At 42.9% G+C, this 16,202-nt stretch overlaps 1 protein-coding gene across 10 annotated transcripts in view; it reads right to left on the reverse strand.

The window, feature by feature from the left end:
• The window catches only part of SPDL1 (spindle apparatus coiled-coil protein 1), a 466,199-nt gene that overhangs the window by 13,149 nt on the left and 436,848 nt on the right, over positions 1 to 16,202 (reverse strand). For 8 of the 10 annotated variants that reach the window (XM_073651106.1, XM_073651101.1, XM_073651105.1 and 5 more), the window contains 2 exons: positions 15,195 to 15,298; positions 12,037 to 12,224 (listed from right to left, as the gene is read on the reverse strand). In XM_073651106.1, the coding sequence (XP_073507207.1) occupies positions 12,037 to 12,224; positions 15,195 to 15,298 (292 nt within the window). The remainder of the gene's footprint in view (positions 1 to 12,036; positions 12,225 to 15,194; positions 15,299 to 16,202) is intronic. The other 2 variants (XM_073651099.1, XM_073651097.1) reach the window with 1 other exon arrangement.

Consider the following 16,202-nt stretch of genomic DNA (forward strand, 5'->3'; position numbering starts at 1 on the left):
ACTTCACAGTAGGTATGGTGTTCTTTGCATGCAACTCAGCATTCTTTCTCCTCCAAACACGACGAGTTGGGTTTCTACCAAACAGTTCTTCTTTGGTTTCATCTGACCATATGACATTCTCCCAATACTCTTCTGGACCATCCAAATGCTCTCTAGCAAACTTCACTAGGGCCCAGACATGTAATGATTTAAGCAGGGGTACATGTCTGGCACTGCAGGATCCGGAGTCCCTGGCGGCGTAGTGTGTTACTGATGGTAGCCTGTTTAACATTGGTCCCAGCTCTCTGCAGGTCATTCACTAGGTCCCCCCGTGTGGTTCTGTTTTTTTTTTATTCACCGTTCTTGAGATCATTTTGACCCCACGGGGTGAGATCTTGTGTGAAGTCCCAGATCGATGGAGATTATCAGTGGTCTTGTATGTCTTCCATTTTCTAATTATTGCTCCCACAGTGTATTTCTTCACACCAAGCTGTTTGCCTATCGCAGATTCAGTCTTCCCAGCCTGGTGTAGGGCTACAATTTTGTTTCTGGTGTCCTTCGAAAGCTCTTTGGTGCTTCACAGTGGAGTTTGGAGTGACTGTTTGAGGTTGCGGACAGGTGTCTTTTATACTGCTAACAAGTTCAAACAGGTGCCAGTACTACAGGTAATGAGTGGAGTACAGAGGAGCCTCTTAAAAAAGAAGTTACAGGTCTGTGAGAGCCAAAAATCTTGCTTGTTTGTAATTGACCAAATACTTATTTTCCACCAAAATTTGAAAAAAAAATTCTTTCCAGATCAGATAATGTGATTTTCAGGATTTGTTTTCTCAGTTTGTCTCTCATAGTTGAGGTCTACCTATGATGTCAATTACAGACCTCTTATCTTTTTACGTGGGAGAACTTGCACAATTGGTGGCTGACTAAATACTTTTTTTCTCCTCTGTATGAAAGAAGAAGCATACAAGGTTATCCTTGAAAAACACTTGCTTTTTTCTGCTCAGGCAATGTTCCCCAACTCTGAGGACTGTTTTTTTTTCCAGCAGGACAATGCCCCATGCCACACAGCTAGGTCAAGCAATGTGTGGATGAAGGAGCACCACATCAAGACCCTGTCATGGCCAGCCTAATCTCCAGACCTGAACCGCATTGAAAACCGCTGGAATGTAATCAAGAGGAAGATGGAAAGTCACAAGCCATCAAAAAAAGAAGAACTGCTTAAATTTTTGTGCCAGGAGAGGCATAAGGTCACCCAAAAGTAGTGTAAAAGACTGGTGGAAAGCATGCCAAGACGCATGAAAGCTGTGATTACGAATCATGGTTATTCCAAAAAATAATGATTCTAAACTCTTCCTGAGTTAAAACATGAGTATTGTTGTTTCTAAATGAATAAAAACTTGTTTTCTTTGCATTATTTGAGGTCTGAAAGCACTGTTTCTTTTTTATTATTTTGATGATTTCTCATTTGCTGCAAATAAATACAACATTTTTAGCTTATAGAATAAAACAATGTATATTTTACTCAAAAATATACCTATAAAGAGAAAAGTCAGATAAAATGAAGATTTTGCAGTGGTCTGTTAATTTTTTGCCAGAGCTGTATATATGTGTATATATACAGTACAGACCAAAAGTTTGGACACACCTTCTCATTTAAAGATTTTTCAGCATTTTCATGACTATGAAAATTGTACATTCACACTGAAGGCATCAAAACTATGAATTAACACATGTGGAATTATATACTTAACAAAAAAGTATGAAACAACTGAAAATATGTCTTATATTCTAGGTTCTTCAAAGTAGCCACCTTTTGCTTTGATGACTGTTTTGCACACTCTTGGCATTCTCTTGATGAGCTTCAAGAGGTAGTCACCGGAAATGGTTTTCACTTCACAGGTGTGCCCTGTCAGGTTTAATAAGTGGTATTTCTTGCCTTATAAAAGGGGTTGGGACCATCAGTTGTGTTGTGCAGAAGTCTGGTGGATACACAGCTGATAGTCCTACTGAATAGACTGTTAGAATTTGTATTATGGCAAGAAAAAAACAGCTAAGTAAAGAAAAACGAGTGGCCATCATTACTTTAATAAATGAAGGTCAGTCAGTCCGAAAAATTGGGAAAACTTTGAAAGTGTCCCCAAGTGCAGTTGCAAAAACCATCAAGCGCTACAAAGAAACTGGCTCACATGAGGACCGCCCCAGGAAAGGAAGACCAAGAGTCACCTCTGCTTCTGAGGATAAGTTTATCCAAGTCAACAGCCTCAGAAATTGCAGGTTAACAGCAGCTCAGATTAGAGACCAGGTCAATGCCACACAGAGTTCTAGCAGCAGACACATCTCTTCAACAACTGTTAAGAGGAGACTTTGTACAGCAGGCCTTCATGGTAAAATAGCTGCTAGGAAACCACTGCTAAGGACAGGCAACAAGCAGAAGAGACATTAGACCAGTGGAAATCTGTGCTTTGGTCTGAGGATCTTTGGTTCCAACCACCGTGTCTTTGTGCGATGCCGAAAAGGTGAACGAATGGACTCTACATGCCTGGTTCCCACTGTGAAGCATGGAGGAGGAGGTGTGATGGTGTGGGGGTGCTTTGCTGGTGACACTGTTGGGGATTTATTTAAAATTTAAGGCATACTGAACCAGCATGACTACCACAGCATCTTGCAGTGGCATGCTATTCCATCCGGTTTGCGTTTAGTTGGACCATCATTTATTTTTCAACAGGGCAATGACCCCAAACACACCTCCAGGCTGTGTAAGGGCTATTTGACCAAGAAGGAGAGTGATGGGGTGCTAAGCCAGATGACCTGTCCTCCACAGTCACCAGACCTGAACCCAATCGAGATGGTTTGGGGTGAGCTGGACCGCAGAGTGAAGGCAAAAGGGCCCACAAGTGCTAAGCATCTCTGGGAACTCCTTCAAGATTGTTGGAAGACCATTTCCGGTGACTACCTCTTGAAGCTCTTCAAGAGAATGCCAAGAGTGTGCAAAGCAGTCATCAAAGCAAAAGGTGGCTACTTTGAAGAACCTAGAATATAAGACATATTTTCAGTTGTTTCACACTTTTTTGTTATAATTCCACATGTGCTAATTCATAGTTTTGATGCCTTCAGTGTGAATGTACAATTTTCATAGTCATGAAAATACAGAAAAATCTTTAAATGAGAAGGTGTGTCCAAACTTTTGGTCTGTACTGTATGTATATATACACATATATATATACACACAGATATACAGTTGTGCTCAAAAGTTTACATACCCCGGCAGAATTTTTGCTTTCGTGGCCTTGTTTCAGAGAATATGAATGATGATAAAACAACCTGTTTTTCCCACTCATGGTTATTGGTTGGGTGAAGCCATTTATCATCAAATTACTGTGTTTTCTCTTTTTAAATCTTAATAACAACCAAAAACATCCAAATGACCCTGATCAAAAGTTCACATACCCCAGTTCTTAATACCATGTATTGCTTCCTCTAACATCAATGACAGCTTGAAGTTTTTTTGTAGTAGCTGTGGAAGAGGTTCTTTATTTTCTCAGATGGTAAAGCTGCCCACTCTTCTTGGCAAAAAGCCTCCAGTTCTTGTAAATTCCTGGGCTGTCTAGCATGAACTGCATGCTTGAGATTTCCCCAGAGTGGCTCAATGATACTGAGGTCAGGAGACTGAGATGGTCACTCCAGAACCTTCACTTTGTTCTGCTGTAGCCAATTACAGGTCAACTTGGCCTTGTGTTTTGGATCGTTGTCATGCTGGAACGTGCAAGTATGTCCCATGCACAGCTTCCGGGCTGATGAGTGCAAATTTGCCTACAGTATTTGCTGATAATGTGCTTCATTCATCTTTCCTTCAACTTTTACCAAGTTTCCTGTGCCTTTGTAGCTCACACATCTCCAAAACATGAGCGACCTACCTCCGTGCTTTACAGTAGGAATGGTGTTCCTTTCATCATAGGCCTTGTTGACCTCTCTCCAAATGTAACGTTTATGGTTGTGGCCAAAAAGTTAGATTTTGGTCTCATCACTCCAAATTACCTTGTTCCAGAAGTTTTGAGGCTTGTCTCTGTGCTGTTTGGCGTATTGTAGGCGAGATACTTTGTGGCATTTGTGCAGTAATGGCTTTCTTCTGGCGACTCGACCATGCAGCCCATTTTTCTTCAAGTGCCTCCTTATTGTGCATCTTGAAACAGCCACACCGCTAGTTTTCAGAGAGTCGTGAATTTCAGCTGTTGTTATTTGTGGGTTTTTCTTTGCATCCCGAACAATTTTCCTGGCCGTTGTGGCCGAAATCCTTGTTGGTCTACCTGACCGTGGTTTGGTTTTAACAGAGCCCTTGATTTTCCATTTGTTAATTACAGTTTGAACACTGCTGACTGGTATCAATTCCTTGGATATCTTTTTGTCTCCATTTCCTGTGTTATTCAGTTCAACTACCTTTTCCCATAGATCCCTTGACAATTCTTTTGCTTTTCCCATGACTCACAATCCAGAAACGTCAGTGGCTGGATGAAAGATGCAAGAGTCTTTCTGAATCTCAGAAACTCACTCAGCTTTTATGCACACATACTGATTACAAGCAAACAGGTCACAGGTGAGGATGTTACCTTTAGTAGCCATTCAAACCCATTTGTGTTAAATTCTGAGCATGTTATCAGTCCAAAATCACCAGGGTATGTGAACTTTTGATCAGGGTCATTTGGATGTTTTTGGTTGTCATTAAGATTTTAAAAGAGAAAACACAGTAGTTTGACAATAAATGGCTTCACCCAACCAATAACCATGAGTGGAGAAAATAGAATTAGTCCTTACCGGTAATTCATTTTCTAGGAGCCTTCCATGACAGCATTGGAGGATGTCGTCCACGCCCTATTGGGGGACAGAGAGGTGAAAAGCCCCTTCGCACCGTCAATCACCAGAGTTTACCAAGATCACCTGGAAATGGTTACCGGACAGTTATATGGAAATCCAAGAACCACGTAGGGAGGGAAATTTGTGCTGTCGTGGGAGGCTCCTAGAAAACGAATTACCGGTAAGGACTAGTGTTGAGCGAGTATGTTCTATTAACCCTTTCGCCGAGTATGCTCGGGCCGAGCTCCGAGTATTTACAGCTGCTCGGTGTTATGTTTGAATCGTTCCCGTGTGCATGATTTGTTTGTTTGACAACTTTATTACATGGGAGGAATGTCTATTTCTTACACATTCCTTACATGTAATAAAGCTGTCAAACAGTTGCAAATCATGCACACGGGAGCGATTTAACCTCATCACCGAGCAGCTGTAAATACTCGGAGCTCGGCCCGAGCATGCTAGGACAGCACATACTCGCTCAACCCTAGTAAGGACTAATTCTATTTTCTCTAAACGCCTTCCAAGACAGCATTAGAGGAATACCAACGATATTTCATTTGGGAGGGACAATAGCTTGGAGGATTTTCCTACCAAAGACTAAATCCCTATTAGATGACCGATCTAATCTATAATATTTGGAGAATGTGTGAAGGGAAGACCATATAGCTGCCTTGCAGATCTGCTCTGAAGATGCGCCCACTGTTTCGGCCTAGGAAGCTGATATAGATCTGGTAGAATGTGCCTTCAGAACAATCGGAGGAGCTAGCTGTTGGTTGATGTAGGCTTCACTGATTGCCTTCTTAATCCAGTTTGTTATAGTGGATTTAGCTGCCTTCCTTCCTCTGTTATGCCCTGAGTGTTGGATAAAGAGATTCTGGTCTAGTCTCCAAGACTCAGTTTGTTGAAAATAGTGAAGAACAACTCTGCGGACATCTAGGAGATGAAACTCTGCTTCCTTTGAATTAGTAGGGTTCTGGCAGAAGGTGGGAAGGAAGACCACCTGAGAGCGATGAAAATCTGAGACCACCTTCGGGAGAAATGAAGGATCCAGGCGAAGTGTAATTCTATTCTCAGTCACATTCATGTAGGGATCTCTGATAGAGAGAGCCTGCAGTTCTCTCACTCTTCGAGCTGAAGTGATGGCTATTAAAAAGGAGGTCTTATGAGAGAGATTATATCGTGCTGGAGGATAGTGGCTCGAAGATAGAAATTTTTTCCATATCTTGCCGTATATGGCATTGGTTAATGCTTTCCTACTTTGCTGAAGAGTTCTTATGACTTTCTCTGAAAGACCTTTGGATCTTAGGATCTTGGCTTCAGTAACCAGGCTGCAAGGTTTAGCCACTGAGGATTTGGGTGGAATAGTGGGCCTGTGAGAGAAGGTTGTTGACCGGTGTAAGTATCATTGGACCGTCCAGGCAGAGTTCTGTGATGCCTCCGATCCAGGGCCTCTTGGGTCACCAGAATTGTGGCAACTTTCTCTAACCGGATTTTCTGGATAGTTTTTGACAGCAGGGGAATTGGAGGAAATGCATAAACCAGTTTGAAGTGCCAGGGATGAGCTAATGCGTCCAATTCTATGGCATTGTCTCTTTGGTCCAGTGAGGAGAGAGGAACTTTTGTGTTTAGGTGACTGGTAAAGAGATCCACGTCGGGGAGACCCCATTTTGATACCAGTGACTGGAACACTTGAAGATTCAGGCTCCATTCTCCTGGATGGATGTCTTTCCTGCTTAGAAAGTCTGCTTGTGTGTTGTCTGAGCCCTTCAGGTGAACTGCCGAAAGTGATAGATGATGTTCTGCTCAGAAGAATATTCGACCCGCGACTTGTTTCAGACTGTCTACCTTTGTGCCTCCTTGATGACGAAGGAAGACGACTGTAGTCATATTGTCCGAGAGTATTTTGATGTGAGCCCCCTGGACCAGGTTGACTGTGGCTCTGAACGCATCTTCTACTGCTTTTAACTCCCTGAAGTTGGAGGATTTGATACTCATCTCATAACTCCATTTGCTCTGAAAAGGAGTGTGAGCCACCATGGTCCCCCAGCCTTGTATGCTGGCATCAGTAGTAATTACAGGATCTTGGGTCCAAGAGATCCCACTCTGAAGATTCTGGGAGCTTAGCCACCAAGAAAGAGAAGCCTTTACCCGACCGGGGGTCCTGGTCCGTTTGTTTAGCGAGTCCCGCCATCTGTATCAGGATATGATCCTGAAGGAGCCTTGAGTGGGCCTGAGCCCATGATACCGACTGGATACAATCGGTCATCGACCCCAATAATGACATGGCCGTTCTCAAGGTTGGGTTTTCCTGGTGTCTAAAAATCGAAACCTTGGTTCTGAGAGCTTCCAGCGGAAGAAAAGAAGTTTGTTTGTTGGAGTCTAGTAGCACACCCAGGAATCTTCTCCTTGATGAAGGAAGGAGCTCGGATTTATTGGGGTTTAGAATCCATCCTAAAGAGTGGAGGGTTTCTAAGGTTCTGAACACATGAAGATTGAGGGTCACCACCGAAGTGGCTACGATCAACATGTCGTCCAGGTATGGGATTATACAGACACCCTGTTTTTGAATGAGCGCAATGACTTCGGCCATAATCTTCGTAAACACCCGAGGTGCTGAAGAAATGCCGAATGGCAGTACGTTGTACTGGTAGTGTTTCGTCATATTGTCCCGGGAGATTGCGAAGCGTAGGAACTTCCTGTGGGATGGATGGATGTAATAAGCGTTCTTTAAATTTATAGTTGCCATCACATAGTCTTTCCCTATTAGTGGGATAATTAATCTTATGGATTCTATCTTGAATAGTCTGTACTTGATGTGATGGTTCAGGGACTTCAGGTTGATTATGATGCGTGGGATCCCCAAAGGTTTCTGTATTAGAAATAGTTTTGAGTAATGACCAGTCCCTTCCCTGCCGGGGGGACTGGAAATATTACTATGGAGTTCAGAAGGTCATGTAGACTGACTGATAACAGGTCCTGAGCTCTCCGAGAAGGAAGGGAAGTGACCCGTAGGACCTGAGGGGGACGAGTCTTGAATTTCATGAGCAGACCCTCTTTGATGGTATTGAGGATCCACTGGCATGAAGATATTGCCTGCCACTGGGGAAAGAAACCCGAGAGACACCCCACGACACAGATAAAGTCATTGCCTCTCCTTCTGCTGGTGCTGTTGCTGAGGTACAAGGATGTTACGGCCCTTGCCTCCTTTAGGGTAGCCCCAGTGCCCAGATTTTCCCTTCTCCTTATATTGGGAGGGATGATTCTGAGGAGGGCGAAAGGAACTCTTCTTAGCTTGTTTCTGCTCAGGAAGGGCTTTCTTTCTGTCCGAGGCCTTTTCCAGGATATCATCCAGGGCTGGCCCGAATGCATATTTCCCCTGAAAGGGGATGTATCAGAGTTTTACCATAGAAGTGACATCTCCAATCCACGTTTTGAGCCACAGTGCGTGGTGAGCGGTATTGGATAAAACAGCTGCTCTGGCCGCGATTCGGGATGACTCAGCCGAGGTGTCAGCCAAGAAGCCCGTGGCTTTTTGAAGAAGGGGAATGAAATCTAGCAGGTTTTCTATAGATGTGGCCCGGGACAGATGTTCCTCCAGTTGGGCTAGCCACTTGAAGAGGGATCTGGCCATACAAGTTGTAGAGATATTGACCTTGAGAGAGGCAGAAGAGGTTTCCCATGATTTTTTAAGGACACTTTCCATTTTACGATCCAAGGGGTCCTTTAATTGGGATGAGTTTTCAAAGGGGAGCGAGGTTTTCCTCACTACCCTTGCCACCTGGATATCTACCTTAGGATTGTCTCACTCAAATTCTTCACCATCCAGCGGAAATCTATGTTTTAATTCCAAAGGGGTTGTGAGACTGTTTTCCGGGGCTTCCCATTCCTGGCGAATGAGATCTCTAATGACCTCATGAACTGGAAATCCAGTTTGCTTTTTTGATTTAAGTCCCCTAAACATTTCATCCTGAACAGAACAGGGAACCTCAACCTCTTCTAGCCCCATAGTGCTCCTAACGGAATCAAGTAACTCCTCCAAGTTGTCTGATAAGAAATAATATCTACCAGTCTCCATTTTTTGACGGAGCCTAAGGATGCTCTCTCTTCAAAATCGTCTGAGGCAGAACTACTGGCCTCAGTGGAAAACACGTCTGAATCTAACTCCTGAATCCTTCTCTTCTTAGGGGGAGAGGGTCTAGAGGAGGTGTAGTTGGGCAGGGCGGCAATGGATGCCTGGACCTCCTGTTTGACAACCTGGACTTCTTATCTAACCAGCAACCTAAGCTCCTCTATTAATGAGGGTTTTTCTTCTTTAACTATATTATCCGTGCAGGGCTGGTACAATTTCTTCCTATGGGATGAGGCAGTTTTTAGCGCAGATACCACATCTACGGGACTGGTTTTTATCCTTCTTAGTAGCAGGGGCCTTGTCTTCCTAAGAGAGGGGAAGAGTAGGGAAACCCATGTAACTAGAAGGAGGGGTAAACTAGTGTCATCTCAAAAGAAAGGCTGAGTTAACCCCTTAGTGACCAACCCCCAGTACTACTCACTGTAGCCGGGGGGCGTGCTGGGCTCGACAGCCCAGGGGTATCACCCTCCATGATGGAGATACCCAGTGACGTCTTCCGGTGGGTTTTTAAAGGAAAAAAACGTGCCCCCAGCAAGGAACACCTGTTCCCTCCTCCTTTCGGTCACCTACGGGCCAAACGGGCGCGCCATCCCCTGTATGCTGGCTCTAGAAAGCGTGCAAACATTGTGCGTTCCAGAGTGGAACGCATAGCCCGGAAGTAACTAGGACCTTTGATGACATCACTTGCCGCGCGCGCCCAGACCGCTGGAGTATGGAGGAGATGCCGAAGAGTTGAAACAGGCCTCTGGCATGAAAGTTGCCCGGCCTGCTTTATCCTCTATGGAGCACAGGAAGACCGGGATGGTCCCCATCAGGAGCAGCATGGAGGGAGGAGGGAGCGCCCCGACCGACCACTGCCCGGCAAGTAAAAACCTTTAAAACACAATGCTGCCCTGCCGGCCAGATAGCACTGCAGGACCTCTCCATGCCCCAAGGGGGACAGGAAAACACTGGTGACTTATGGTGGGGAGGGGCTTTTAACCTCTATGTGTTCCTGTCCCCAAATAGGGCATGGACGGCATCCTCCAATGCTGTCGTGGAAGGAGTTTTGAGAAAAAAATTTTTTTGTTATCATTCATATTCTCTGAAACTGGCCAAAAAAGCAAAAATTCTACCGGGGTATGTAAACTTTTGAGCACAACTGTATATACAGTATATATACACACACACACACATGATGATAATGTTTTTGCATACTGATCCCCACACCATTGACATATGTTTTTAAATTATTTTTTGCGGCAATTTCTCCCTTGTCTTTTAATTATATTATATAAAGGTTATTTATTAGATTTCAAAATTTGGATTTTGTATCTCTCTATAGGTTTCTAAACATGTAGATACACTCGCACTGCACTGTGTAAAATAGCTGAAGCTGCTGGTAGTTGAGCTGCCTGAAAATAGTGACAATAATAATAAAAAGGATGTACTGCCGCGCTTGCAACAAAAAAGGAGGGGGTGGGGTGGTGTTGTGATGGGCTTCAATGTAGGATAAATATCAGGCGCCTATAGATATCATTAACAACCAACAAATGCCATCTCTAATCAAAAGAATTTGCTGATGCACATGCTCCTGTATTGGTAGTGGGGCCCCTGCCCTTTGGACCCCTTCCACAACTGATAGGATGTGTGCAGGAGGATGGATATAGTCAATGGTTGGCCAGATCGCTTCTTAAAAAACGGTGCACAGGCAGATATCCACAGATCGATATGTGCACAAATTGCAAATGTCAGGTTGGGTAAAACCCGAGTGCTGGAGTATCTGAGAGCTTCGGTACTTTCTCCTCTGTAGTGCTTGAGTCCACGAGTAAATCCTGCTGCAGAGGTATGATGCGGGAGCGTTCTCTCGAATGTGCCCTCTCACTGTGCTTCCCAAATGGCGTGCTGACTGCAGCGTGCTGCGACCGGAAGCCGCACCGCTCACTGCTCGTCGTGCAAGGGGGGGCGTGTAGAAAATGTGACATCACTGCTGATGGGCTACGGAACCTAGGGCGGGCTACAGTAACCGATGCGTTTCAAAGGAGCTGTCCTTCTTCAGGGTTCCCGCATCATACCTCTGCAGCAGGATTTACTCGTGGGCTCAAGCGCTACACAGGAGGGTGTACCAAAGCTCCCAGGTACTCTAGCACTCAGGTTTTACCCATCCTGACATTTGCAATTTGTGCACATATCGATCTGTGTAGATCTGCCGGTGCACCGTTTTCTAATTAGTGATCTGGCCAACAATTGACTGTATCCCCTCCTCCCGCACACATCCTATCAGTTGTAGAAGGGGTTCACAGAGCAGGGGCCCCACTGCCAATACAGGAGCATGTGCATCAGCAAATCCTTTTGATTAGAGATGCCATTTGTTGATTGTTAATGATATCTATAGGCGCCTGATATTTATCCTACATTGGAGCCCATCACAACACCCCCCCACCACCACCTTTTTTGTTGCAAGTGTGGTAGTACATCCTTTGTATTATTTAGTTTTCTAAACATGATGTGTGGCCAGACATCAGCTTCTGGCAGCGTTCCTTAGAATTTTAGCTCTTTCGTCATGTGCAATAGCCTAGAGTAAAGTAATATTCTTGGGTTGTCAAAAGAGTGGTCCAAAAAGTTGAGATCATGGCCTAGCACAAAGGAAAACAAAAGCAATTAATATTCCTAGGTGTACCACACAATTATAACAGATTTGGAAAAAAGGGGCTTTATTAGGAAAATTAAAACTGGCTGCTACAGCGAAAGGTTAAAACACCACGTGTACAAAGCCTAATATTGCAATATATTATTTTCTATTTCACCACTTAAACTTGAAAAACAAATACAGACAAACCTGAATCTCCTAAATGAGGAGAAGCACAAACTTCTATAAAGTAAAAGAGTATGTAGTATAATTCAAGAAACTGAACATGTATTTGAATCAAATTGTCATAATGCAAGTTCCGCAAGTAAAACAAAGCAGTGAAGTGATTAAAAATTGTAGGGGATCCCCACTCAGAAAAATTACGGCTCTCTAGAAGAGATGGTCTTTTTCTATAAACTCTTCTAAGCATTTTTAATTTGCTTAATCTGAGGTCGTATATAAATTTTATTTGTACCATCAGGCTCATATTTCATCTTCAGTTCATCCAGGCTGATGCGAAGTTTCATGTTTTCACTCTGGGAGAGTTTAAGATTTCTATCAGTGTTAAAAAGCTTCCGTTCCAGCTCCAAGACTCGATGGCTTTCTGCTAAGGCTTTCATTCTTTGGAGGGATAATTCATCTTTTAGCTTCTCCATCTCCTTACTTAAAAGAGTAGAGTTAAAAAAATAAATAAATTAAGGAATACACAAAAATTACACTATCAAACAGACTTCCCAAAACATTAACCTCTTCATGACCAATGACTTTAAATATAAAATTGAAGTTTGCTGGGCTTTGTTCAGCACCGCCGTAAATTAATGCATAAAGAAGAAAAGAAGAGGATACCACCCAATAAATATAAGGGATCCACCTAAAGTATGCTGAAAAAAAAGTGTAAATATTGAAGGAAAAGAGGTATGCAAATAAAAGGTGATCACCTACAAATATCCAATATTTCTTAAATAGTGAAGACAACGAAACCACAACGATAAAAATAAATTAAAAAGTTAAAGGCTATTAACACATAGCTGCAAGCATGCCCACAACAGAGCCAATGCTTAACCTCATATGCCTATGGCATAATGGTGCACAGGATAAAATTCATATCATATGTACATGCAAAATAATGACAATGATGCATGTCTGGGAAAGTCAATATAGAGACAAAATATTTTATAAACCAAAAATAAATATGTAAAAATAGCCAGCACAATTAGATCATGCATTCAAATAGCCATAAAGGTTAGTAAGACAGATAAACAGTTCTGTTGCACAAAGACCTGTGTACAAGGCAAAGGTTAGATGAGGGAAGAGCCCTACATGTATTGCTACCAAAGTGTGGCTTCCTCAGGGGCAGTAGAGGTGATTCTACCCCTGAGAAATCCACACTTTGGTGGCGATAAGCAACACATTCATTCCTAAATTCCTGCTCTGAATATGTCATCACAAGTTTGGCCATGAATTTGAAATTGATGGTATTGAAAGGTACCATATTTTTCAGACTATAAAATGCACCGGACCACAAGACGCACGCCAAATTTTGGGGTGAAATAAAGGAAAAAAATATTTTTCATAAGATGGTGGTCTGTCTTTTAGTCTGAATAGGTACCTTTCCTGGGGGGCGGAGAAGCGAGGGTCACAGGAGGATGGCTCCTTCAGGAAGCCGGTGTTCAAGCAGCAGGGAGTTGCAGTGGTTTTGAAGCAGGATCGCAGGGTCCTCCGTTCCCTCCCTGGCGGCTGCAGCAGAAGAGGTGAGAGTGCTGAGGCCTGTGGGCCAGTGTCTGGCAGGGAATGGGGGCCAGGGTGTGGCCCGATGTCTGGTCGGGGGACGGTGAGCGGTGTGCGCGGCCATCTTCCTGAAGCTGTGATCTACAGGAAAATGGCTGCCCGAGCTTCCAGTCTGCGCATGCGCCGGCTTGAGCGACCATTTTCCTGTAGATAACTGCTTCAGAACGGTGGCCGCGCACGCCACTCTGCCTCGCTGCTTATCAGACTCAGCCACACACTGGCCCGCAGCATCTCATCACTTCTGCTACCGCCAGATTCCTGAAGGAAGGAGGGAACAGAGGACCCTGCAATCCCGCTGCACCACCACTGCAACCATAAGGTACACTCTACGTTTGGACCATAAGACGCACCCCCCATTTTCCTTCCAAATTTGGGGGGAAAAAAGTGCATCTTATGGTCCGAAAAATATGGTAACTTCACATCCCAGAGAGACTGAAAAGTCTGGGAATAAAAACTTATGATGACCTTTCACACATTCAGAGCAGGAATGAATGCATTGCTTGGTTTTATGTCTTTTTGCATCAATTAAGCAATACGCCCCTCAGACCTATTGGGGGCATCACGACCCTGGACCAGACCTCAATAACAGGACAATACAACTTTCACAGGACGCCGTCCTTACTTGTACAGCATTGAAATTACTACGTTAAAGGACACTCTACTTATCTATGAACTGCTCCAATATTTACTGTACCATATTGATAGTTCAGCTTCACATCACTTGTCTTATTCACTGCACTATTCCTATATCCTGTAATGCATAAATGTGTGACTTCAGATTTTGTTATTTTATGCCAGAGTAGTCTCGAAAGCTTGCTATTTGTTACCATTTTTTAAGTTAAACTTTAGAAAGTTATCTACCACTGAGGACTCTCAAATTAGAATATTTTTTCAAAGACATTTAGCCATCATCGAGCATGCAACAAAGTTACTTTTTGGGGGCAACAGAATAGATGTAAAAACAAAAGAAGGATTTTATTGCTCTATCTCCTTACAAGGCCACATACTCCGTCTGAAGAGTGAATTGGAGGTGGCAGACTATTTAAACTAATATGATCTGTGGACACTATATAACTTATTTAAACAGAAAACTTAATAAATTATAAATCATGGCTCCTATAAAAACAAGACAGTATATGGGCTTACAAAAGGTTGTATATTTTATATACAGACAAAAATCAAGAGGATATTTATAGGATATATGTCAAATACCAGATAGCTGGGACAGGACTGAGATGGCCATTTCCTCATTTAAAGAGAACCTGTGACGTAAAAAAATGCTATTAACCTGTAGCTATGGAGTAATTCTGCATTCAAAAGCTGTGTGGCCGATGCACTGAGAGCCCCGCTCCAAGGTGAGAATTAAACATTATTCCTCCCAGCAGCCTCAGGCTTTCAATTGTAGAGATGTGGCCAGAGCAGCTTCAGCCACCATTCACATAGTGAGTGGCGACTGTAACCATGATTCAGCACTGACTGACCGCTGTCTCAGTATTGCATCAGCAGGTATCGAATGACAGGTCCCCATTTTTTTTAAAAAGCATGTACTTGAGTCAAATCATTTTTTGCAATTGGGTTTCATTAAATATGTTAGTTTGGCTTTTATAGGCTTTTTCACATCCCCGCACAGTCAACTTTGATGTAGTCAGTGGCCATAAATCAGCTGAGAGGAACTACAATGTATTATCATTCAAGATATCCATATTATGTTAACTGATACAAAAATTATTTCTAACAACCTGTAAACACAAAAAACACCATTCTTCTTTATACACACAGTCATCCGACACATACAAGATTTACAGATTTATTTTATACACAAAAAATATAAAGAATATCACATACTTTGAATTCTCCAACTTCATTTTAAGTAAATCCACATAATAGACTTCATCGCCTTGTACCAAAACATCAATGTCTATCTTCGACTGGCCATTTTCATAGTTCTGCTGCAGAAGAAAGATTTAATTAAAACAGATCATTGTTGTTAGAGAAGATTTGCCTCGAAGTCAAAAATGGACAGTTTTTGCTCATTTTATTACTGCTGCTCATGAGTAAACTTTCTTCGTTTAAATATCTGCCATATGGTTGCAGAGTCACAGGCCTTAGTAGTTAGTACTCATTTTTCTGTCTTTATTCAGGTTGCATGGCTCAGCAATTTCTTTTGCCGTTTCTTTCAGCTGCTCAGTATAATTAACCTGCAAGCAACACCCCTTCAGTAAAGACCATGAAAATTAGCAGCAGACAAAAAGGCTCATATGTCTGGAACCATAAGACATATGAAATAAAGTTAAAAAAACAATACTCAAGGGAGCAGCAGAAAAAAACACAAAATAAATCTGGCCCCTTTTGACCTGATGATGGGTCTTCTTTAAAGGATTATTCCCATTTTCATATACAGGTATTGTTTGATAGTGCTTGTTTTGATAGAAGCAATATTGCAAAATTTTCAACCATTCTCCAGATATTAAGACTTATTTACAGCTTGCTGTCTTGGAGACTGACAACCGCTGCCAGAGAGCAGAAAATGCACAGTGCTTACAGGCTTTTTTCTATTGAGTTTTAAAGCTGGCCAAGATTAATAGAGTGTGCGGTAATCCTGGATACTTTTAACACATTGTGTACAATAAGGACAGCAGTGGTGATTGGTCTCCTAAGGAATAGGCTGTAAACTAGAAAGTGTTAAAGGGGCTGCTCACTTTTTGTGTTGCAATAGGATAATGGCCTCTATATAGCCTGGAGGTGTGGTTTGGGTTATGTGACCAATAAGAATAGGGATTGAGTGCTATGTCAGATGACATGGGCTCCACAATAACCCGACCTCAGCCCAATTGGGATTGTTTGGGATGAGCT

This window comes from Phyllobates terribilis, unplaced genomic scaffold (genome assembly GCF_046119375.1).
Source record: "Phyllobates terribilis strain yellow unplaced genomic scaffold, ASM4611937v1 Scaffold_11__3_contigs__length_659146591, whole genome shotgun sequence".
Taxonomy (NCBI): domain Eukaryota; kingdom Metazoa; phylum Chordata; class Amphibia; order Anura; family Dendrobatidae; genus Phyllobates; species Phyllobates terribilis.